The sequence below is a fragment of the Rasamsonia emersonii genome, assembly GCF_000968595.1.
Source record: "Rasamsonia emersonii CBS 393.64 chromosome Unknown ctg1118621760040, whole genome shotgun sequence".
Lineage (NCBI taxonomy): Eukaryota > Fungi > Ascomycota > Eurotiomycetes > Eurotiales > Trichocomaceae > Rasamsonia > Rasamsonia emersonii.
Window position 1 is genome coordinate 18,291 of NW_013563247.1, and position 22,472 is coordinate 40,762.

Sequence of the window (22,472 nt, forward strand, 5' to 3'; positions counted from 1 at the left end):
TTTGCTGACCATGATTTTTCAACACGCTAGAGTCGGAGGACTGATAGGCTCGCCCATGGGGAACGGCAACCATGCATCAATTACCCCCAGATAGTGCGCTTTGACACCTGCCCCCAAGATGGTCTTCTTCAATCGTAGTCAAAGTAAAAACCGCACGAGCGAACCTTGTTTTCATCAGTTGGATCGATTTGCTGCTAAGACGGCAATTAGCTGTGTGCGGTAGGAATACGATAATGAAGTGGGTCGGCGCGCGAGGTGATCCAAAGTGCAAAGAGGGGCTGTAACGTGATTATTCAAGGCACGTCCCGCACATCTCATCATAGGTAATACGTCCAAGGTCCATACCCAGATACCTAGGACGACAAATGAGCCTTCAGACTGAGAGCTTGGCACCCTAAATGCGGCCGTCGCTAGCCGGAACTCGACTCTTCGTCATCCCGCCTCTCGAGATATTGAGCATTGCCCAGCTCTCTCCTCTTGCCATGTCTGTCATAATCAGCCAGATAGACGCAGTAAGCCTGTTGAGCAATGTGAACAGAGTATTGACTTGTATATGTAGTAGAGACCAGAGGATTTGATTGCATTGAGCGACACTAATCGCTGGCGTGCCGATTGGCTCTTTGGCCGAGACGATGATTGGTGCGGAATGCATCGAGAGCCGACCGCTTCGGAATAGCGCGGACTTGGCATCGAATCAGAAAGATTCTCGGGGAACGACCAATGTCAAATCGGGAAAAAGATCTTGCTGTCAGTTGCTGTCAGTCAGACCTTAGCCTCGCCGTCTGTTACTGGCGTTTTTTCTCTTCTTTGTATCGGTATCATATCGATAGGAAATGGAAGAGAACGTTCAGCACAGAGGGAACTTTGCACCAAAAGATAGGTCTTTTTTCTCTTAGGGTCATTTCCAGATCTCTCTGACGGGTAATTCCTTCATCTTTTTCACATGAGCTCGCGAAAATAAAATGCTCTTTGCTTCTTCTGATGCCTCCCAAGCCTCGATGTAGAGATACGATTCATGCGCTAACCCAGCGCATCGCCGTGCATACCTTCTACCTAGTACGCTCTGAGGAAGATCAGACCTCCTCTTGCGGAGAAGATTTCTCACTGTCCCCTCGGGTCAAGAGTTTTCTAATCGACGAGCTGGGTCCATCACCCCGCTTGGAGCGATTCTGAGATGAACGCGAATCATTTTTGGGACGTGCTTGCAGGACTCTCGGTTTGGCTTCCGTTATCCGTAGATTCGAATAAATGAATGTAGTCCGTGAAATAGGCCAGAAGCATTGTGAACCAGGCGAAAGAGGGCCTGATGCATTTTTGGGCTTTGTGACACCATGATGGGACGGTCGTTTTGAGCCAGTCCAGGACTTCGTTGATGTATATAGCCATAAAAACCAACGGAATGCAGACAGCAGCAGACGTCCCAACTATCCACAATGGTCAGTCTTAAGGTAAAAAAAATACCGTTGAATCGGAACCATTGGGCTGTGCCTACAAATTCTGGAGAAGATCCATTCCGACGCGTAGCTTACATTCTCACCCTCATGTGGGAATGATTGGATGTTCAATGCAAACAAGGAGGCTAGGAATGATAGCGGTAGCTGAGAAGGACAAGAGTAATTAGCCTCGAGCCAGAGTACTGGGGCAAAGCACTCACAAAAGATGATGGTGACAATGGTGAAGACCAGAATGGTCCTGCCCTGCTTTGTCGTTTCCTCCGCCTGTCGCGCAGCCTGCTGCGCCTGTTTCCTAGCTTCAACAGCCTCGAGGATGTTTGTATTCTTCTGCTTCAGGTCCAGCAAATGGTTGAGCTAGGAAAATTAGCAAAGGCCAATGCCATCTTTACTCTGGGTGACACACAGCATCATACGTAATCAGGGCATCCATGTCCATCTTTTCAATCCTCTCGATGCGAAGCTGAATATCGCTTCGTTGGTGATAGTAGTTCAGCACTGGGTCTTTGGCTATCGCCTCTCGTTCCGCACCGGGTGCTACCTTGGCGACAAGGCTGAACAACTTCTGCATTAAATTTTTCTGGTCCTCACAAATACTCTTGATGATGTTAAGCTCATCTCGGATGTCTTTCACCTCCTCTAGAAAATCGATTTCGCCCTGCAGATTTAGTCCCTGAACGGCCGAATTTCCATTTTCGTCGTGGACTTTGTAGCTTTGGTGGATTTCCTTTTTGAAGGTCTCGAAGCATTTTACTTCTGCGTCTGCCTGCATGACATCAGAAGCGGTCAGCGTCGCTGAGAACTGAAAATGTACAGGTGCCAAGAACTAGTTACTAACCACAATACCGATAGAGCTGGCAAACATGTGGAAAAAGGACTCTGGTCCGTCTGGGAGACGTGCATGACAGTCCTCCCACGAAGCCAACACAGACGCTTGCTATTAATATAGCTAGGTGATACACGGAAGAGATCTGCGGACGCGTCTCTTCATGAATATGTGATCGAATCTTATCCAGCAACTCCGGTCGACGGTTGCTTTTGCCATCCCCACCCCATGTCTGCGGGAAGCAGGTGATGAGCGTTTCTGGAAATGCCAATGTCAGTTGTCACTGCTCTGACTTGGACTGGGGTAACCTACTATCATCAACAATCCACAACCAAAGCTGGTCCACCATGCACATTTCAAAGTCCCGGTCATTAATGACTTCATCGGGCCCGATTTCCTCAGACTCAGGACCCGATCCTTTAATTCGATCTGTATGATTATTTAGCGCTAAAAATCTGCTTCTTCGAGAAGGGGAAGTGTGACGGCGGTCTGGCGCATCAGCTCCGCTACTTCTGTTTTTGCTTTGCTGTTGTTCATCGTTCGCTCTCTCTCTTCCCATTTCTGCCTTTTCCTTGAACTTCCTGGTCCGGTACCGTCGGACAACTTGATCTGCATCACGTCGCACGGTGTCTGGTAGCGAGGAATAATAGTATTGGTCTAACGTTCGCGATACATGGAGACCTGGTCCCTTGCCGGATCTGAAATAGCGTTGGAGCAATTCTTCATGTCTCGCAGCTGCTCCGTTATTTGAATTATTTTCCTCTCGCTCCGCAATCTCAATGACATCCTGCAGCCTCTCTCGCCGCTCCAAGAGCCCGGGGGCAATTTCATGTCTGTGCAACTCCTTCAGAAGTTTTACGCCTCTTTGAGCTCTTCACCCCGCTTTATATTGGGCATGTTAGTCTTATACAGTAGTTTATATCCTTCCTTCATTTCGTCTATTTTTGCTGTTCTTTTGCCATCTGGATCAATTGCTGTCCATTCCGGATACAATTCAGTAAGAGTGATTGCTTGTCGCAGCTTCCTTTGACTGTCCACGGTTTGGAGAGTGAGGAACGGCATCTGAAGGAATCTTGTGAGTACTTTCTGTAGCTATGACTCTGGGAAAAAGAACGCACACAAATCGCCAACTTGCATCCTTCCAAGGCAGCACCTTCAGCATCTCGCACTGTTTCTTTTGTATCTTTCTGTCTCTGTTGTTGCTGTTTGACATCCATTTGGCCCTCTCTCCTATCGAAAGCTGTTGGCAGTGTGGTTGTTCCCTCCGCCTTGGAATCCTTGGGACCGGTATCTTGGATACGTCCGTCCTCTTTGTTGATGTAGTCTGTCTTGGTTTCATTCATTTCCGTTTCCGGCATAACCATTTCATTATTCGTGGCTTCGCCTGAGATAGGTACTGCACCAGTCGTTACCTCCCCTGTGTGTGCTTCCTGACCACCGGATTCGCTCTGAAGGTTTTGTCCTCGGTCCTCAGTTTTCCCCTCAAATGGTCTGTGTGGGCCTATTGACTTGGGAGTCTGGTCTTTCACCACCTCTCCTCCGGGAATGACTTCATTGTCTTGGCCGGGTTTGGTGATAGTTTTTGGCTTACGGTCTTTGCCGCGCTGCTGCACCGATTTGCCCTGTAATCGGGCAATACTCGAACCTTCCCCAGAACGAAAGTCTTTGGTCTCAAACTACAATTCATGTCAGTTGCATCAGAACTGATGACAGGGTGCATCATGTGCCCTACGCGAAGCGCTGGATACATAAAGCGGCACTGCGGCGGTCCAAGGTGTTCCCGTCGATTTTGCTCGAAGTTCTTCAGCCGAGTGTAGTCCCCGTCCGACTTCGTGGATTCACATGACACCATTCTCATAAGATCCTTGGAGCAAGTAAGCAACGTCCTGTGTTTCAACCGTTAATGGCAGAATTCATGCTCACCTCTGCCCAGATCCACTGTTCGATGTCCTGTCAGAAGCGGGTCGTGCCAAGGGGAAGTGTTCACTTACATTGTTTGCAGGTAGATGGACCCATCTGAAACGCTGAGCGTGCTCGTTCGTCCATTCGGTCTCCCATATGTCCCTTGCCTTCGACATGATCTTTTCTGGCCCTTCGCCGTAGACGACATCGGACACCGGGCTTGTTCTTTCAAGCGTATAGAACCTATTATCCTGGAAATAGAAGTCGATGATGTTGGACCGTAACTGTTTACAAATATCCGGTACTCCCTCCATACTTGGAACCGTCAGCGGAAGGGGCTTCCGGGGAAGTCGTAGAGGACTTTCAAGAAGGCCCACAATTTTGTCTTTAAACGCTGGATTCTCCCGCGAAGGCTGTTTAGCCATATCCAGCGCAGAGATCGTGTCAGATGTATCTCCATTAGTAGCTTCAGGGTTGGCACCATTCATCAACAAATGTTTGACGACGAACACCGCTTCGGGCTTCGTCCAATTGACTGCCCAATGAAGCGCAGTCCAAGACTTCGTGTCTTCTAGAGAGCCCATCATATGGCTCAGTAACTGCTGCACCACTTTCTCATGCCCGTTGTGAGCGGCAGCCTGAACTGCGTGGATCATATCCTTTTCATGTAGGATACATTTTGGATCCCCTTGTGTAAATTTGTCGAGCAGCCATTGTACGGCGCTCTCCTGACCTCCAACGGCAGCCCAAAGAAGCGTTCGTCCAATCTCGCTGTCTTCTGTCTCTTGTGACAGCAAATTTTCCATAATTTCCGTGTTTCCATTGCGAGCCGCCCAATGCAATGTCTTCTGTCGCATGCCAGGGGAATCTTTGTAGAGATTGTCGTTCTCCAGTAGGAATTCCGCAATCGAACCCACTTGTTTTGGACTTGTTCTCTCCATTGCAGCCATTGGGCTTCGGGGTCAGAAGGAACATCAGCTTGATACTCGATTAGAAGTTTTACTACGGCCGCGGAGCCTGCATCTGCTGCCAAGGAAAGTGCCGTCTGTCCGCCATGATTGACACATGAGAGAGTATGCCGGGACATTTTCGTCAATAGCACCTCCACCACTCCCTCTTTTCCTGCTTCACTGGCCAGATGGAGGGCTGTATTGCCAGCACGATCCTTTGCTGCTATGGTATCTGCGCTGCATCGTTCGAGGAGAAATTCCACTGTGTCTTTATGTCCTTCTGATGCCGCTAAATGAAGTGGTGTTTGCCCGGTATTGTCTCTTGTATTAGCATCAATGCGATTTCTCTCCATTCAGGCTTGTTGGTCCTCCCAAAATTAGTACTCTTTTCAAGCAGCCAACTAACAAACTCTGTATTCCCTTCAAAAGCGGCAATATGCAATGCGGACCACCCATCGTTGTCCGCCACAGTAATGTCGGCATCATGTTGAAGCAGTAACTTCCCGACTTCTATGCACCCACCATGAGCACAGTCAAAAAAATGGCGTCTCCCCATTCTCGTTTGCGACTGCAACATCGGCACCTTTTTGAAGCAACATGCGCGCAATTTCTGCATTTCCTCTATAAGCAGCCCAGGTTAATTCAGTATCCCCATTTCGGTCTTTAGCTCCCAGTTCAGCACCATTGCGTAGTAAGAGCTCGACAATGTCGTTGTTGTCTTCAAAGACAGCGATATACAGTGGTGTCCTTCCGTCGTTGTCCTTGGCATTTATGTCTGCATGGTGCTCTAGCAACATCTTCACAATTGTTTCATTGCCGACAGCAGCAGCCCGGTATAAGGGGGTCTCCCCGTCGCAATCCTTCGAGTCCACGTTGGCATTCTTCTCCAGTAAAATTTCAACCACCTCCTCGTGGTCAAAGTTGACAGCGAGGTAAAGAGGCGTTGCCTTCCACCTGCTGTTTTTCGTCTCGATGTCTGCACCCTTGGCAAGACAAGACTTCACCTTTTCAACATCGCTGTCACTTGCAGCTTCAAGCAGCATTTCATTATAATTCGCTTTCTCGGGAGGTTCTGTGGGATCGCTCGGCTGTGGAGGCTCTGGGTCAATGGTAGACTCCGCCATACTGATTCGAGCTGCAGTCAGACCGGAATGGTTCGAAACGTCCATGGTCAACTTTAACCGTCCTGGCTAAGCCTCGAGCACCTAAAGATGACCCCGATTCGAAGATGTTTTGCTAAGAAGGGATAATAATAGAGACACAGGATCTTCAATTTGTTGGCGATGTTCCCATGATTTTTCAGCCAATATCCACAAGGGCAGGCAGTGTGCTAAAGAGGTAGGATGCGTCAAGACATGACCCTGCACTGGTCGAGTGTGGCGGAGAGTGGGATGAGGAACTCACAATTATACCTTATTATCAGGGCGCATACTCACCAGGTGGTACATCCATGTGTCAAAGCAACCAATCCTATCGTGGAGGGCCACATCACCGAGTATCGATTATTTTGCTGCAGAGATCTCAATTCAGCTATTGACAATGCTGAACTGGCAGCAGTGCTCTGGTCTTATTCGTGGAACTTTATTACCATTAGCACAGCAGAGGCTCAACTGAGGGGCCGAAGAGTGTCCCTCCGATCGGGCTGAAGTCTTCATGCAGAGAGGCTGCAAGTCGCCCCTCCTTGGCCAATCCGCACGTTTTGGACGTGCAAGGTAGTGCTGCATGTTCAGCTGGCACTATTGCACTAAAATTGCACTGAAATGGAGATTGAAAATAGCAGACGCTCGGAGGACAAGCATTCTGAAGCGATTCGGATGAGTTTGGGTTGAGGTAGGAAAACAGCTTCCTATTAAAGAAGGCACAGAAATGAGGCACGTGCAGCTACTGGAGTCAGTTGCCTCCCGGCACGAAAATAATCAATTCTTTCGCTTCAGAGTTTACTTGTGATATAGATATATAGGCAACAAACAAGACTAAATGGCCTCTCTCACAATTGGCCCACTCCTGGGCAAGGCTAGAAAGAGGGCAGCACAGCCAGGCATAATAAGGATGTAAAGGGCCATTTTGGGGTTCCCCATATATTAGCCGCTTTTCTGATATCTCCTGCTCAGCTCCCTCTTTAGCTAACTTAAAAAGGCACCTGGGTCGTCCTGTTGATTGTCTTCTCAGCCTTGATGGGAACGAACAAGGACAGCAGGCAGCTATAGAGTTGAGAAGCACTGCCTGCCAATAATACAACATCGTGCGTGCAACACATGCTGCCAGTCTTCTAGATTAGCTCAATCAGATGAAGGCTCGTTTTTCCAACTCCGACAGGGCTGTACGGACTCATCCGTCAAGATGCCAAACCCAGACGTCTCAGCCATCGTATCGTCAATCGTAGCGGCGTTTCAAAGTGGAATGAATGTGTTTAGGAGGCTTCAGCACAAAATGAAACAATCGAAGCTCAGCAAAAAAGAGCCAGAGAAAAGTCACACCCTATGACGAGGACCTTGATACAGCTGACAAAGAAGAACAACTGCGCCTTTCACTCCAGCGCGGACCCAGCCAGATCATCAGTGCATATGAGACGAACTCGGAGAGGTTCGGGGATCGATTTCCACGTGGTGATGGTAAGTTGATTTATCAGTCCAGTATCGATATTCTATCACCGAGGATTAGTTACTCGAAAGAAATGTGTATTTGTCGGATGACGTATTTTATTGTGACTGACGGGCTCAGACCTCGCCCAGAGTTCCCTCACGCATACCCTTCTCATTCTCAATGCAGGTTTAAGACGAATAATGTCCTCCATCATGCCAAACGACAGAAGAAACGATGAACTGGCACGTCGGTCCTTACTGAACCTGTCCGAGAGATCAGCACGAGATGTTGTAAATTCACTGGAAGACCTTCGTCAACGATTGATGACCTCCTCCATGGGGTCTCCCCAGTCTGGACTGTTACCGCGAGATAGAGAGTCAATTTCGAGGCGGCATAGTGGTGCAGCTAAGAAGGAAGCCCCTCTAAGGCAGCAGCAGCAAGTTCCACGGAAGAGAGACAAGGACAAAGACAAAGGCCAGCCGAAAGGAAGTCACAAAGATGCCATTGCTGCCGGAAGATCGAAACCATCTCTTTCATCAGTGGCGGGTTCAGATAGCCATCCCTGCCAGGACGTTGTGCGTGGTGCATGGGTTCGCACCAGAAACGGCTCCTCGTCGCCGGTGACGGTAATCACATCACATGCCCTCAAGATTCAGCCAAAGACAGCAGGAACCACAATAACCTAGCGGAACAGACAGCGCAATTCCCAAAAGTTCAATAAGAGCGCCAAGTCCCCAACATCAGGCACTCTTCCAGCACCGTCTCCTGATCTCCCATCGTCCACAGCCTTGCCATTGAATTCTTCTCAATCACCTCCATTGACTGAGACAATGCAACAACCGCGGAGATGACGATGCCAGACGCTCAGAAGAAAATTTCCAAAAGCAGCGATGACAAAAACAGAGCTTCCATGCTATCTACCGACTCTGGCAGCACCAAATTGGGAGAGATTCCCCGACACAAATGGCTTACACCCTGGGAGCCACCTGTCGAGAGCGAGGACAACGAAGATAGCTCCGAAGAAGAAAACCTTAATTTTCCTCCCAAACACAGAAACGAGGTTGGATTGAAGTTCTGGAGGAGGCTTCGGCAGAAGAAATAATGATAATAATACGGTAATAAAAGGTCGACCAGATAATAAGAGGGTATTTCTGTCTTTTTTCCTGCAGGACAGGAAACGTTCGTAATAAACCCAATGCCATTGACAAAGATTTAAGAACTTGTTGATGATTACTATCGAGTATGTAGTAATTTAATAATTAGGGTGGCTGACTCTTGATCACTGTCTATGGGTAGATAAGTAGCACTGCTGGTTTATCTATTCCAATGGACGCGGCTCAGCCAAGACACTTTAAATGATTCAAGATCAAGGTAAAAAAAAAAACAGGAAAGAAAAGAGAAAAGAAAAAAAAAGAAATTGTATTGCATTGCACGTCTGTATTTTATCTAATGCGCTATATCTCGCTATATCTGTGAATTTCTCAGCTGGATATACTGATAGATATCTAGGCCTCAAGGCGCAGCCTCTCCAATTCACGGATCTGTTCCTCAATGAGCGCAGCTTCGCTCTCGGCGTCCCGGAGCTTCTTCTCCTCTGACGCCTGCACTTCGGGCTTGACCTTTTCGCGCCAGCCAGGGGCGTTGATAATGCTCTGCTGCTTGCGGATGGCCTCCTGTGCCTTTTGAAGGTTGATCTTCGCCTTCTCTTCCTGCTCCAGAGCAACTTCCTTCGACACCTTGAGGTAGACAGCAGCTTCAGCACCAACGGGGGACACGACGCATCCCGAAGGACGAGTCTTGTTCTCGGGGCCGAACACCGTGATCTCCCCCACGTACTTGCCACCCAGCGACTTGATGCTGGTGACCTCCTCCGAGATGGTCTGGTGACTGATCGGGTCGTGGGCCTGGATGATAATATCGCCCTTTGTCTTGATGTCGAACTGGGCCAGGATGGAGCGGATGGCCTTGGACGTGTTGAGGACCAGCTCGTAAGCGGTCTCAGCAGCCTTGTCGTCGAATGCCGGGTTGTATTCGGGATATCTGGCATACATGATGGACTCCGTCTTATCGCCTGGTCGGCGGGGGAGACGCTGCCAGAGTTCCTCGGTGACGAAGGGCATGATCGGGTGGATCAGAGTCAAGGCTCCATCGAGAACAGTGTACAGAGTCTGCTTAGCAGACTCTTGTACCTCAGCTGGAGCATCGGGCTGCAGCAAGGACTTCGAGTTCTCAATAAACACGTCGCAGAGCTGGCTGTACCAGTACTGGTAAATAGTAGACGCCGCAACGGAAAACTCACGGGCCTCAAGAGCCTCATTGGCTTCCTTGGCAGCAGTGTTGAACTTGTGAAGAATCCACCGTTCGGCAAGAGATTCGCGGCCGGTCTTGGAGGGGACGTCCAGAGGCTTGAAGTCGTCGCCCAGCTTGCCAAGCACGTACTTGGTAGCCTGGTAAATCTTATTACAGAATCGTCGGTATCCGTGAATCACCAGCACATCGAATGCAATGTCACCACCTACATAACGTTCGTCAGACGAGTCCTGCTATCTGATGATCTAGGAAATGGAAACTTACCACCAGTGGTGTAGGCCACCAGCGAGAAACGCAAAGCATCTGCGCCGCACTCGGGAATACCCTTGGGGAAGGCCTTCTTCTGGTACTTAGTAGCGGTGGCGATTTCCTTCTCAGCAAGGTTACCGGTGAGGAGCTTGTCATGCAGTTTCTGAAGCTCAATGCCTTCCATAACATCCAGAGGATCGATGACATTGCCCAAGGATTTAGACATCTTTCGGCCTTCAGAATCTCGGATCAAAGAGTGGCAGTAGACCTCCCTGAAAGGAACCTTGCCAGTCAACTTAATACCAAGCATGATCATTCGAGCGACCCAGAAGAACAGGATATCCCAACCCGTCTCAAGAACATCCGTTGGGTAAAGCTTCTCCAGGTCCGGGGTCTTATGGGGCCATCCCAAAGTGGCGAAAGGCCACAGACCAGACGAAAACCAGGTGTCCAGCACATCCTCGTCCCGTCTCAGTGTGAACTTCTGTCCCGGGAACTTCGCTGCAGCCTTCTTGTAAGCTTCTTCCTCATTGCGACCCGTCACCCACAAGTTGCCGTCGCTATCATCGCCTTTTTGTCCCTCAAGCTGGATGAAGTAAGCGGGGACCTGATGGCCCCACCACAGTTGTCGGGACAAACACCAGTCGGTGATGTTTCTCATCCAGCGGAAGTAGCTCTTTTCAGCCGATTCAGGCCGGATGATAATTTCACCATTCTCAACCGCCTTGATAGCGGGCTCAGCGAGACTCTCCATCTTCATCCACCATTGGGGCTTCATAATCGGCTCAATGATGTCATTGGATTTGGCGCAACGCGGGATTTTCATAGGATTATGCTCCCATTTGACGTAGAGGCCCTTTTCTTTCAATGCCTCGATCACCTTGTAACGCGCATCGAATCGTTTCATACCGGCAAAGGGGCCTGCGTTTTCATTGAAAGTTCCATCATCATTCATAATTGAGATGAATTCAAGATTGTGCTCTTTGCCACGGACAAAGTCGTTGAAGTCGTGCGCGGGCGTGATCTTTACAGCACCAGTACCGAACTCAGGATCAACTTTGTCATCAGCAATGATGGGGAGAAGACGATCCAAGAAAGGATGCCGGGCCTTCTTGCCGATCAGGTGCTGGTAACGCTTATCGTTGGGGTGGACAGCGATACCACTGTCTCCCAGCATCGTCTCCGGACGGGTGGTGGCGATCTCTATCCTCTCATTGCTGCCGTCGATCTCATAGCAGAAATGAGTGATTACACCGAACTCGATCTTTTTGTCGTATCCAGGCACATCCAGCAGAGTACGTCCTTCAACTTCCTTGTTCTCGACTTCAAGATTCGACAGGGACGTGTTCAAAGCCACACACCAGTTGACAAGACGGTTAGCCCGGTAAATGATCCCCTCCTCGTGCAGTCGGACGAACGTTTCCGTCACGGCTTCAGAGAAGTTGGGGTTCATCGTGAAGGCCTCACGAGTCCAGTCGAACGAACCACCCATTCTCCTCAGCGCATTCTTGATGCTTGCGTGATACTGATCCTTCCACTGCCAGACCTTCTCAGTGAACGCCGGTCTTCCGAGGTCATGCCTAGTCTTCTTCTCAGTTCGCCACAACATCTTCTCAACCACGCTCTGCGTCGAAATACCAGCGTGGTCCGTTCCAGGAAGCCACAGCGTGGTCTTGCCTTTCATCCTTTGCCAACGGATCATAGTGTCTTGCAGCGCCTGCATCAGGGCGTGACCCATGTGTAGAGAACCAGTCACGTTGGGCGGCGGGCAGACCATAACGAACGCACCCTCTTTCTTGACATTGCCGTTCTCGTCAAACTGGGGCTTGAAGAAGCCGCGCTCCTCCCACCATTCGTACCGACCGGATTCGATGGTCTTGGGATCGTAGGCATCGGTGGTCTTTTCTTTCTCGACTTTCGGCTTCTTCTCCGAGGACTTGGGCTGTGCCTGTTTTGCCGCAGCCGCTTTGGCCTGTTTCTCTGCAAACTTCTTCTGTTTCTCGGCCTTACGTCGTTCCCGCTCCACTGCGTACGCAGAATATTTAGCCAACGCCCAGAAACAGTGTGCACAAACGCAGATCAATCACGGAGTACAGCAGTGAGGCGGGGACAGAGCGTACATTCTTTCTCACTCTTCACCTTTCCGGTGGTCGATTCAACGCCGGTAGGGGCAGCGCCCTCAGTCGGAGGAGCGGTGACCTCGCCCTCTGTTCCAGGACTCAACATCAGCATACCTGTTTCGTTCTGTAGGGCCTAAAAAGAGGGGCACACGGCGCCCGGGAAACTTGAAAGCGGGGTCCTAGCACTCACGAGAATTCTGAGACGAAGAAGTTTGCGACATCCTGATAGAATAGAAAACCGGAGATGCGATTCTCCAAGGCGCCTGACGCGCCACAAGTCTGCGGATGAGAATCTTGAGCACCGCTGTTGCGAAAGCGACTAAGGCAAGAAAGTGGAAAGAAGAATTTGTACGAGCCTCGCGGGCAGGGAATTTTCGCCTGGGACTGAGTCGATGAACGTTAGTTGGTGCGGGGCCAATGGCAGAGAGGCGGGACAGTGGAGACGGGCTGAGGAAGAGGAACCAAACATGCGACTTACAGCTGAAGCTCGACCGGAAGGATGGGAAGAGAGCAGCAGGTTTGCGGCGCCAGAGCGCTTCCCCGAGACGGCAACAAAAGCAGCGGCAGTGAGTCAGATCACGTGCCCGGAACAGAAGGAACACCAGTTCCCACCGGCACCTCAGCAAAAAGACACAACAGTCGAGGAAACTATCAGGACCGGTCCTGCTGCTGCTTCTTCTTTTTCTTTTCTTCCTTTAATCTGTGCTGAACCAGTACTGCATTAAATTTTTGGTGCAGCAATGACTCATCCGTCCCTTTTTCCAGATGAGTCCAAGGTGGCAACTACCACGAACCCCGCCATCGATTTACTCCGGAGTAAACTACAGAGTACGAAAAGATCTACACTTGGGCATGCTATCCGGACCCATAATAAAAACAATTAATGTGTATTTACTCTCAAATAGAAACTTAAAAAAAGCACACCAACACCTTAGCCTATCTCACAGGATTCTTGCTAGTTTCGTGGCCAAAATTCAATGAAGAAAGCAGAAATGAAAGGAAGACGACACTATCCCATAACACCTCAGTATAGACCATTTATAAATCAACAGGGCTAAAGGAAAATGGGGTGTACGCAAGTCGTGGAACATGCAGAGTGGAGTAGCAAAGGCTACTCTGGCAATTATCGAGAAACATGAGACCGATGGATCGCGTGGCGACGCCATGTCACGATGAATATGTAGCATGGTTCGAGCCCATATTCGCAAAGAGCAGGTTCACGGGGCATGTTTTTGAGAATATGGTCTTCGTAAAGCATTCCATCGATGACTGGAAAGTGGGTGGTGGGCGCCATCCAGGCCCATCATTGTCAATGCCACCACTCACAACCCTCCCTCGAATTGCTCCCATCCCTCGAGAGCTAGGAACGAGAAAAGAGATCTAATCGATATTTCGTTCCTCAATGCCATGCAGCAACACTGGCGTGCTCGTAGCTTGGCGAGAGCTAGTATTTCCAGCGAAGCCCCTGGAATGGAGAGAAAAGCTGCCGTCTCCAGGATACTTTAAGATTGCGAAGAAGAAGCATTGTTCTGGTTACGTTCGGCAGCACGGACAGGTTCAAAATAGGGGTGCTCCATCGCCTCCCTTGCAGTCAGACGCTCCTACAGGAGAAATCAGTCGACGGTTTTGAGACGTTCGGAGAAGGGGAAAATAACATACCGCATGATCATATCTGAGCAGCTTGTCGAGGAAGTCAATGGCTTCGGGGCTCACAAAGCGTTGGTTCTCCGCATTTATGAAGGTGTGCCATGGTTTCTTAGGGTAGCGCGCCAGAAGATCGTCATACTGCGAATCCAGCTCGATATCGTACTTGTCAAGATACTCGAAAAGCTCCTCAGTCCCCAGAACCTTGGCGATCTTGACCAGTTGGTCTGTATTGCTGTTTCCATGGAAGAACGGCTCCTTGCGGAAGATCATCGAGGCGAACATGGCGCCCAGAGACCACATGTCCAGAGAGTAATCGTATTCTTGGTAATCAACCAACAGTTCAGGTCCCTTGAAGTACCTTGATGCAACTCGGACATTGTACTCGGTGCCCTTGTGGTAGAATTCCGCCAGACCCCAATCGATCAATCGAAGCTAAAGACGGTTAACATCTTCCAGAGACAGCAACAGAGGTGCATGGACATACCTTGCGGCGTTCGTGATCGATCATAACATTGTGCGGCTTGACATCGCGGTGCATGATGCCCTTGCTGTGGCAGAAATCTAGCGCCTTGAGCAGCTCGTAAACGTAGTAACGGACATCGTAGTCACAAAAGCGGGGATAGAGCGTCCTGAAATCGGTATTGTTGATGTATTCGAATATGAGACTTGGCGTCTTGCTCTGGCTGTCGCGGACAACGTCCAGCAGCGCCACAACGTTGGGTCCGCCCGCCAGGTTCTGGAGAATCTTGATCTCACGCTTGATCTTCTTCTTCTTGACTGGCTTTAACACCTTGATGACACATTTCTGGTAGTTCACGACATTAATACCCTCGAAAACTTCAGAGTATTTTCCGCGACCTATAATTGACATCATAATTAGCACTCTGAGCAGCGTGATCGCGTCCGTTCACGAGGCTGAGGGATTTTTGACCGTGTACGGAACACATGAATTACGTACCAATCTTCCGCACGACCTCGTAGTTTTCCAACGAACCCCAAGAGATATTGACGCTGTCGTAATCCCAGTAGGATCTGGGCATGTGTTCGTTGACATCTGCATATACGCGTGCCATCTTGAAGGCGTATTGCTGGCCGACGAGATCCGCCCACAATCGCCCTGAACCGTCAAATGGCGTAAAGCGGGGTAGATTAATCAACCCACGGCGCACGAGGAAAATAAATATCTCGAAAGCAGAGGAGGACACGCTAACTGCAAGGCGGGAGAAAGATGCCCACCGATCAGCAGCGATGCCTCTGGATCAGAAAACGCGGGGCAGAGAATCAAAGACAGGATGGGTTTCGGACCCGTATACCGAACCTTTATCATTTGGAGGCCAGCCCAGGTCACGGGACGCTCTCCCGCCGCACCATTCCATTGGGCGGCAAGGGCGCGGCACCGGATAAAGAATTGTGCCGCCAGATTTTAGGTGGATTGCCATTCTCGGACAACAGCTCCATTGTCAGGACTCAACACTTTCACACAAATCTCAACGAGTCGTACGGTTGGTAGGGAGACAGAAGCGCCAGTTAGCAGTTGATGGTTTTTGCAAGATGTTTTATGACCTGAATGTCCCCTACTCTCCGGATGATCCCGAGATATCTCATACCCTGAATTTTCTCGCCGAACGTACGTGGAACCCCTCCCCCCGAATCTTGGGCTGCAGGATTGCTTTTGTTCTTGGGTGTGAAATAGACAATGGGTAGGGCGATTGATAGACTGACTGAATCCGCAGTTGGTTACACAACCGTCGCTCTTTCTCAGACAATAACAGGAAAACTTCCCGCCAACCTTTCGCCTCCACCATTCCCTGCGAATGCTCCTAAGTCCCTCACCTTGTTGAGCCGCATTAACCTCACTCTCTCCGATCCATCCCAGAACCAGCGTCTTGCAAATCTTGCCCAATTATATTCTATCGTTGCGCTGCGCCCAACAAACGAGAAATCCTTGCTGAACGCATGCAACAATCTCGACTGTGACCTCATCTCCCTTGATCTTTCGGTTCGATTGCCCTATCATTTTAAGCTAAAAACCCTTGCGGCAGCTATCGCAAGAGGGATTCGATTTGAGATATGCTATAGCCCCGGGGTGACAGGCAGTGGCCTGGAGGCGCGACGGAATCTGATAGGCAATGCCATGGCGCTCATCAGAGCCACGCGAGGAAGAGGCATCATTATTTCCAGCGAGGCACGAAGGGCCCTCGCAGTGCGTGCGCCGATGGACGTGATTAACCTGGCCTGTGTCTGGGGTCTATCGCAGGAACGGGGGAAAGAGGCTGTGTGTGAAGAGGCTCGGAAGGTGGTCGCGCTGGCGCGTCTCAAGCGAACCAGTTGGCGAGGGATAGTAGACGTGGTACATGGTGGAGAAAAGGAGACAACGGAAGCCCGAGGACAGGGCCAGAAAACGGCTACAGGGAACAAGCCTGCATCCAATGTCGAAAATAACGGAGACAGTCTGAAGAGAAAGGCGTCTCAAGATTCTGAGAGCCCGGCAGCCGAGATTGAGAAGCCACTCTCGAAACGAGAGATGAAGCGGAGGGCTAAGAAGGCTCGACTTGAGGCACAAAGCGGTGACCAGACACCCCCTGGAATTCCATGAACGACCAGTTTCGACAAGAATCAGTCAGTGTTTCTCTGACCACGGCGTCGACAATGACACCTGTCGCACTCGAACACCAAAAGAATATTGTCTGCTGGTTTAGTTACTCGAGAAGTCTGCCACTACTACCCACATGAATGAACAATTGACAAAAACAAACTTTGATTACAACGATCTAGTCAACACGGCGCCCATGGGCTACAGGGTTCCGAACACTGCCATACAAGTTTGTGCAGCCTTCTCCACCCTTCTCAGAAGACATTAGGTAATATTTCGACAATGTGTGATAATGTGTGATTTATCCACCAAACTTGATCGTCAGGGCGGAGTGGAACGCGATGGTGTTGATATTGACAGGGTCTGTTTGCGGTGCAGAGGTGGTTGTGGACTCCGAAGCGGACGTCGATGAGGACGACGAAGATGAAGTCGTGCTGGCTTGCACACTTGTTCCGCTGGAAGCTGACGCACTTGAAGGTGCTGTTTGGGCGGATGCATTGGCAGTGGTTGTCGTGGACGAGCTGTTGGAGGTTACTGTTGACGCAGTGGTTGCCTGGGCTGCCGCGGTCTTCGAAGTGCCCGATGGAGAACTTGTGCTTTGACTTGATGAACTAGATTGCGCTGCTTTGGCGGATGATGCAGCGACAGCTGAGTTGGCGACCGGCTGGTTGAATGCGGCGGAAGGACACTGACAGGAACACTGGCATGTATCAGCGCTTGCGGCAGCAGCCGGAGTCGAATTTGCAGCACTTCTGGCTGGGGTCGCAATAGAACTTGTTCTGCCAACAGCGGCAGCAGCAGCAGGGGCAGAACTCGCAGCACTACTAGCAGGAGTCACGACAGAAGCAGCCGTTGCAGCAGCAGGAGTGACAACTGAATTTGATGCTAGGGCGGCAGGAGTAACGATGGAGCTGGCTTTTCCACCACCGGTCGCTGTGCTTTGCTGGCTTGAGCCGGGACCAACAATTATGGTTTCTGAACCGTCGACTATTGTAGTAGCTCCCTGAGCACCACCGGCCCCTGGGGTCACCACTATCACGGGGATCAATCCAGCTTGCCCGATAGTTAGTATAATTGAACTCGTTGACAACAAAGAGCGACCGTACCGTTGGGACCAGCTGGGATTATTTCAATTGGCACTGCTGCTCCCGGAGTAGGTGATCCCTGAGCGGCTTGTTGAGACGGACCTTGGACGTTATGAGCATACTTGCAGCCAGCTGCTATATTTTTATGAACCATCGACTTACCAGAGCTCGGGGATGTGACTGCTTGCTGACTTGTCTCCGGGGTTGCAGTTGCTGGGTTCAATGGACGCACACTTCCAGCGAAGGGACTAAGCAGACGTCAGCTGTATGTTTCACCAGGTGTGTATGTTGTCGGAGATAGTGTACTTGACCGCTGAACGAGTGCCGTTGGATCTTGTAAGAGTGGCTTTCGCATGTAAGACGGTGTTGTTCACAAACGCAGCTCGAGCGCTGGCCAGCCCCTTGTCCAGGTGTTAATTTTCTTTTTCTTTACAACACAACTCATCATCGATCAGGCCGGTTACCTGAAAGATCCCTAGCCATAGCAGGACTGCAACTTCACAGACATGTCTTCTTCGCCGCATGGTCCTCTTTATTCTTCTCCCACTAGGTAGAGCGATTGGATTCGGACGTTCTTCGACGAGCTAGCTGCAACTGCAAGGAAGGAACGCCGATGGGTCTTAAAGAATTGAATCACGGAACAATCCCACCAGGGGATGAGAGGTACTGAAATAAACGACTGTCGGGCTGAACAACAATAAGAATATCTTCAGTGAAAAACCGAAAGTTACTTCTTGGCGGATCCAGCCGTGGTGGATAACATAAACAAACAATAAACGATATTAATTAGAAAAGGAAACGAGCGCAACGACGGAGAGAGAGAAAGGCAGGAGAAGGTTTGCACAGTACAATAGGGAGAGAAGATACGATGCCATGATTGACAGCAGAAAATGAACCCCTGATTGTCAACTCTGGCAGGACCCTCGGCATTTCCTAGGCCTGGCTAGGTCTCGCGCGCTCCGTATTAAATCAATTCATTAAGCTCTACCACTCCGTATAGCTAATCGTAAGAAAAGCTCCCGTCTGTCGACCTAGCGAATCGATCTTGTTCTGGCCGGACCGGTCTCATCGCAGTTAGAGGTCATTCCTGTTTTGTCTGCAGCGTAGAGGGTCCTCTCTAGAAGCTACCTCCTAGCGTGAAGTATAATTATATTAAGACAGGTCCTTGAAAGGAGTCCTATGTACAATTGATTTAAGAGCACATCATAAAAGTTCGGTCTCTGGGGTTGCGGCTCCTCTGTACTGTACCTAGAGTAATAGGTGCGGGAAGTCTGGTTTCAGCGTGCCAGGCCAAAACCCTAGGTGTTTCACCATCGACTTTGACTCTAAAGGGGCAGGATTGTTGCACTGAATGTCACAAAATACAATGCTTAAAAAAAGATATTTAAAAAAAAGACGAAAAAACTGGGAGGGTGGCAGAGAAGAAGGGGGTGAGAAAGGAGAAAACAAACAAGAAAATGCATTCAGCTATATATATCTGCTTCATATGGCGCCTTTCAACTGGCGACAACTAGTGATGGCCTCAGCTTTCCGCTTCACCCCCTCCATTTTTTTTGTAAAGTGCAACATGACATTATTTCGCCAGAATTACACGATTTTTTTTCCTGCTTCCATCGATTGTAAAGGTGATATACTTCTGATCAAAGAACTACGGATTAACCAACAGTATCAATGTCTTGGTTTGGACACGTAAGTTGATGGTCATGCTGCAACAAATCCGGGAAAAAAAAAAAACATAAGCTTTCTCTATTAAAACGAATAAATGCCCAAACGCTAGAAGAGAAATATTCACTTGAACAATGGGAGGATGACATTGCAAGATGTTTCCCAATTGAAGGCTGCAGCAGCGCAAAGCCTTGGTAAAGTCCAACTGCTATCTGATCAATCAGAACAAGAATTTCGATTTATTGCATTAATATTGTCACAACCGGAAATAACAGGTGTACCAACCGCAAGTGTGTTTCTCGACCTCAACAACCTCCTTCATCCTGACTTTTCTCACTCGCGACTCATCGTTCCGTGGTGCCCGTGTCTTCAGCTGCGCTCTTAGCTTGTAGAGAAGCACATTCCCATTACACAGTCCTAGAGATGATTCCGTATACTAGCCTCATCATGGCGCATACCACAGGCAACGCATTTCCTTGAAGTCTCATAGTGTTTCTCAAAAGGTATGTCTAATAGGATGGAGATATGTAGCAACCTGCAACAAGGCTGTTTTGAAGAACTTCCAAGTTCGTATAAATACTTACGCCAATCCCATGCTCGAATCCTCATAAAGGTGATTTTATAAGTTAGTATGATAGGAATTTACGACCTCTATTTAAGAGATCGTGATATAAGGTTTAATCAAGTAGTTATTTTTATATTTTAGTTTCATTAAATAATCATTTGTTTATGATCTAGTATCTTGATTTTTTTTACATCAGATTACCGTCCAAAATTATTAGTTCTTAGGTGTTAAAATATAAGTTCGGAATGTTACATGCGCCATACTGTAAGATCGAATAGATTCCGTTTCAATACCCTAACCACAGTCTATCTTGAGGACCGTCGTTGTAGGTAAAACCATGTCCTTGTCTCAGTGTGTATGCGACACAGCTGGTTTTGTCGAGGTGCTCTTTTACCCGGAGATTCCCGGCGATCATGACCACGCTCGACTCGTTTTAATCGCGTGTTTACCATTTTCCCTCGGACGTGTTCCCCTCAAAATCTCAATGATTATCGTCTCTTTATATCCTTCTATGAAACAAGAGCGACGAGATGACTCTGCTAGAGATTGAGCGCAAGTTTGCTTTCCACCCAGCACTGCTCAGTCAGTTCCGCCGCAACGGAGGCGCTCCCCCATTTACCCATCTTCAACACCTGGGAAGTCAGAAGTTCCACGACATTTACTTCGATGGCAAGAGGGACATCCTGGCTAGGCATGGCATCTGGGTCCGCCAGCGCAACGGTGTCTGGCAGGCCAAGCAACGTGTTCAGAATCACTGCGACAAGAAAGGCGAGCACACAGGATCGTCCAGAGAGGACGTCTTCCTCCGCACCGTCTTCAACGAAATATCCTGCCCCCGTGAGATTCACGCCCTCGTCACGCGCTACGTTCCCTCGGGCCTGTCCTTCCCCTCAGCAGATTGCAATTTCGGCCTTCAGCCAATCGCCAACTTCACCACCTCCCGCGAGACCTTCCTCGCTGACGAGCGCTTCCACGTTGTCCTGGACGAGACCTGTTTCGGCCACCGTGTTGGTGAGGTCGAGTTACTGGCTGAACGGGGAGAGGAGCAGCATGCGCAGCTGGAGATTGATCGATTTATGGAAAGATATCGCTGGTTCTTTCTTTCGTGTGGCAATAATTCCGTAAAAGGGAAATTGTCGGCCCACTTTGAGAGGTTTCCTGTCAGCTTTTGACAACTTTTTATTGCTGCTCTGTGCATCTTCTGTGGCTTTTGAGGTAGAAGATAATAGAGTGTTCGACTTGTTCACATGGACAATATCATACAAGAGAGATCACCAGTTTTGTGTATCAGGCACAGATATTTCTGATCGAAGGAGGATAATGCTCAATACTCAACTAGCGAGGGAACTGATCTAGTGATACCGTTTGAAAAAGAAAAAAAAGATACCTATTTAAACCTACGGCGCTGATTAAGTGAAAAAAAGCGGATCTTAAGACGATCTCCCACAACAGCCTCTGCTTTTAAAATTTGATACAAGGCACAACTTTTGAAAGACAGGCCATCCCCCTCTTTACTATGTAGCCTGGACAATAAAGCCACACTAGAGATTATAAAGAACTTAATCCACTGGAGTGCAGCCACAAGCAAGCTCATGCTTGATCAGTTCTCAGCAGCATTCTTGTAAATCACATCCAAGTCGCCGTCACAGTTGAACTGGCCGTATTAGCTTAGATGTACAAATGTCAACTGGGGATAGATAGTTACCTCAACCAGCTTGTTCTCCTCCTTCAACTTGTGGACACAGGGCACCGTCTCCTCCTCGTACTGTCTGAAGCGTTTTTGGAGCGTCTCCACGTTGTCATCGATTCGGTTGGAGGTCTTTTCATCATCGCAGAACGTGGCTAGTATGATCCTATGGTTGTGTATTGAGCGATCAATTCTCTTGTGAAAAAAAAAATAAGTCACCGTGGAAAGTGAAATTCTTCTCAACAAATATCTGAGGGCTTCAATGAGTGGTATCTGAAGGTGTTGACTACCTGACATAGAATTTATGTACTGATGCAGATTATGCCCGTTTATTTGGGAGCAAGGAGAATCAGCCGGCAATTTCCGGCCAAAATGCTGGCAAGAATGCCTGGATTGACTGCCTTATAAGGTGTGAATTCTCCTTCGTGTTCCAAAACATCGTCAGACAAACCTGTTTGTTTGTTTGCAGTCCTAGTGACAAACCTTGGATCCCTAAGCAGAAACAGAAACAGGCCATCAACGAAAGTTGTGCAATCTTGCTCCAGTGCCCATCTCATCTTACCAGCAGTCAGTTCAACGTCTTCCCATTTTGCTCCTCATTCTATATCCAAGACTATCATCCCATAGAAGAGTATTTCTGCAGACTGAGATCCATTATGACGCTCTATCTTGTCACCTTCCTGCTGATTCTGTTGGCCCTCACCGCGGCCAGTCTCCACAAACTTCCCCGAAGCGTCGGATACCGATTTTCGAAGAGAACGCCCATAATCCCCGTCTCTGTGAATTTTCATTTCACTCGAAAATGCAACTACAACTGCGGCTTTTGTTTTCACGAGGCT

At 49.2% G+C, this 22,472-nt stretch overlaps 8 protein-coding genes across 8 annotated transcripts; 3 read left to right on the plus strand and 5 right to left on the minus strand.

The window, feature by feature from the left end:
- Positions 1-1,073: 1,073 nt before the first annotated feature.
- Positions 1,074-5,129, minus strand: T310_2800 (Uncharacterized protein; the record flags this gene model as incomplete). The annotated part of the gene is made up of 9 exons (XM_013474326.1): positions 1,074-1,424; positions 1,530-1,579; positions 1,655-1,808; positions 1,858-2,253; positions 2,290-2,384; positions 2,590-3,110; positions 3,188-3,339; positions 3,396-3,953; positions 4,269-5,129. 9 exons carry the CDS (start codon positions 5,127-5,129, stop codon positions 1,074-1,076), a joined length of 3,138 nt encoding a protein of 1,045 aa, XP_013329780.1.
- Positions 5,130-5,662: 533 nt separating this feature from the next.
- T310_2801 (Ankyrin repeat protein) lies at positions 5,663-6,298 on the minus strand (the record flags this gene model as incomplete). The annotated part of the gene is made up of 1 exon (XM_013474327.1): positions 5,663-6,298. One exon carries the CDS (start codon positions 6,296-6,298, stop codon positions 5,663-5,665), a length of 636 nt encoding a protein of 211 aa, XP_013329781.1.
- Positions 6,299-7,106: 808 nt separating this feature from the next.
- T310_2802 (uncharacterized protein) lies at positions 7,107-8,398 on the plus strand (the record flags this gene model as incomplete). Its single annotated transcript, XM_013474328.1, has 4 exons — positions 7,107-7,180; positions 7,403-7,449; positions 7,580-7,741; positions 7,851-8,398. The coding sequence occupies 4 exons, from the start codon at positions 7,107-7,109 to the stop codon at positions 8,396-8,398; spliced, it is 831 nt and encodes a 276-aa protein (XP_013329782.1).
- Positions 8,399-9,217: 819 nt separating this feature from the next.
- Positions 9,218-12,612, minus strand: T310_2803 (Valine--tRNA ligase; the record flags this gene model as incomplete). The annotated part of the gene is made up of 4 exons (XM_013474329.1): positions 9,218-10,227; positions 10,287-12,296; positions 12,392-12,505; positions 12,582-12,612. 4 exons carry the CDS (start codon positions 12,610-12,612, stop codon positions 9,218-9,220), a joined length of 3,165 nt encoding a protein of 1,054 aa, XP_013329783.1.
- Positions 12,613-13,893: 1,281 nt separating this feature from the next.
- T310_2804 (Non-specific serine/threonine protein kinase) lies at positions 13,894-15,111 on the minus strand (the record flags this gene model as incomplete). The annotated part of the gene is made up of 4 exons (XM_013474330.1): positions 13,894-13,920; positions 14,051-14,470; positions 14,523-14,896; positions 14,997-15,111. 4 exons carry the CDS (start codon positions 15,109-15,111, stop codon positions 13,894-13,896), a joined length of 936 nt encoding a protein of 311 aa, XP_013329784.1.
- A 478-nt stretch (positions 15,112-15,589) lies between these two features.
- T310_2805 (Ribonuclease P) lies at positions 15,590-16,634 on the plus strand (the record flags this gene model as incomplete). Its single annotated transcript, XM_013474331.1, has 2 exons — positions 15,590-15,665; positions 15,772-16,634. The coding sequence occupies 2 exons, from the start codon at positions 15,590-15,592 to the stop codon at positions 16,632-16,634; spliced, it is 939 nt and encodes a 312-aa protein (XP_013329785.1).
- Positions 16,635-16,932: 298 nt separating this feature from the next.
- Positions 16,933-18,240, minus strand: T310_2806 (uncharacterized protein; the record flags this gene model as incomplete). The annotated part of the gene is made up of 4 exons (XM_013474332.1): positions 16,933-17,684; positions 17,738-17,964; positions 18,023-18,117; positions 18,181-18,240. 4 exons carry the CDS (start codon positions 18,238-18,240, stop codon positions 16,933-16,935), a joined length of 1,134 nt encoding a protein of 377 aa, XP_013329786.1.
- Positions 18,241-20,283: 2,043 nt separating this feature from the next.
- On the plus strand, positions 20,284-21,118 carry T310_2807 (uncharacterized protein; the record flags this gene model as incomplete). The annotated part of the gene is made up of 2 exons (XM_013474333.1): positions 20,284-20,301; positions 20,468-21,118. 2 exons carry the CDS (start codon positions 20,284-20,286, stop codon positions 21,116-21,118), a joined length of 669 nt encoding a protein of 222 aa, XP_013329787.1.
- Between the last annotated feature and the right edge of the window lie 1,354 nt (positions 21,119-22,472).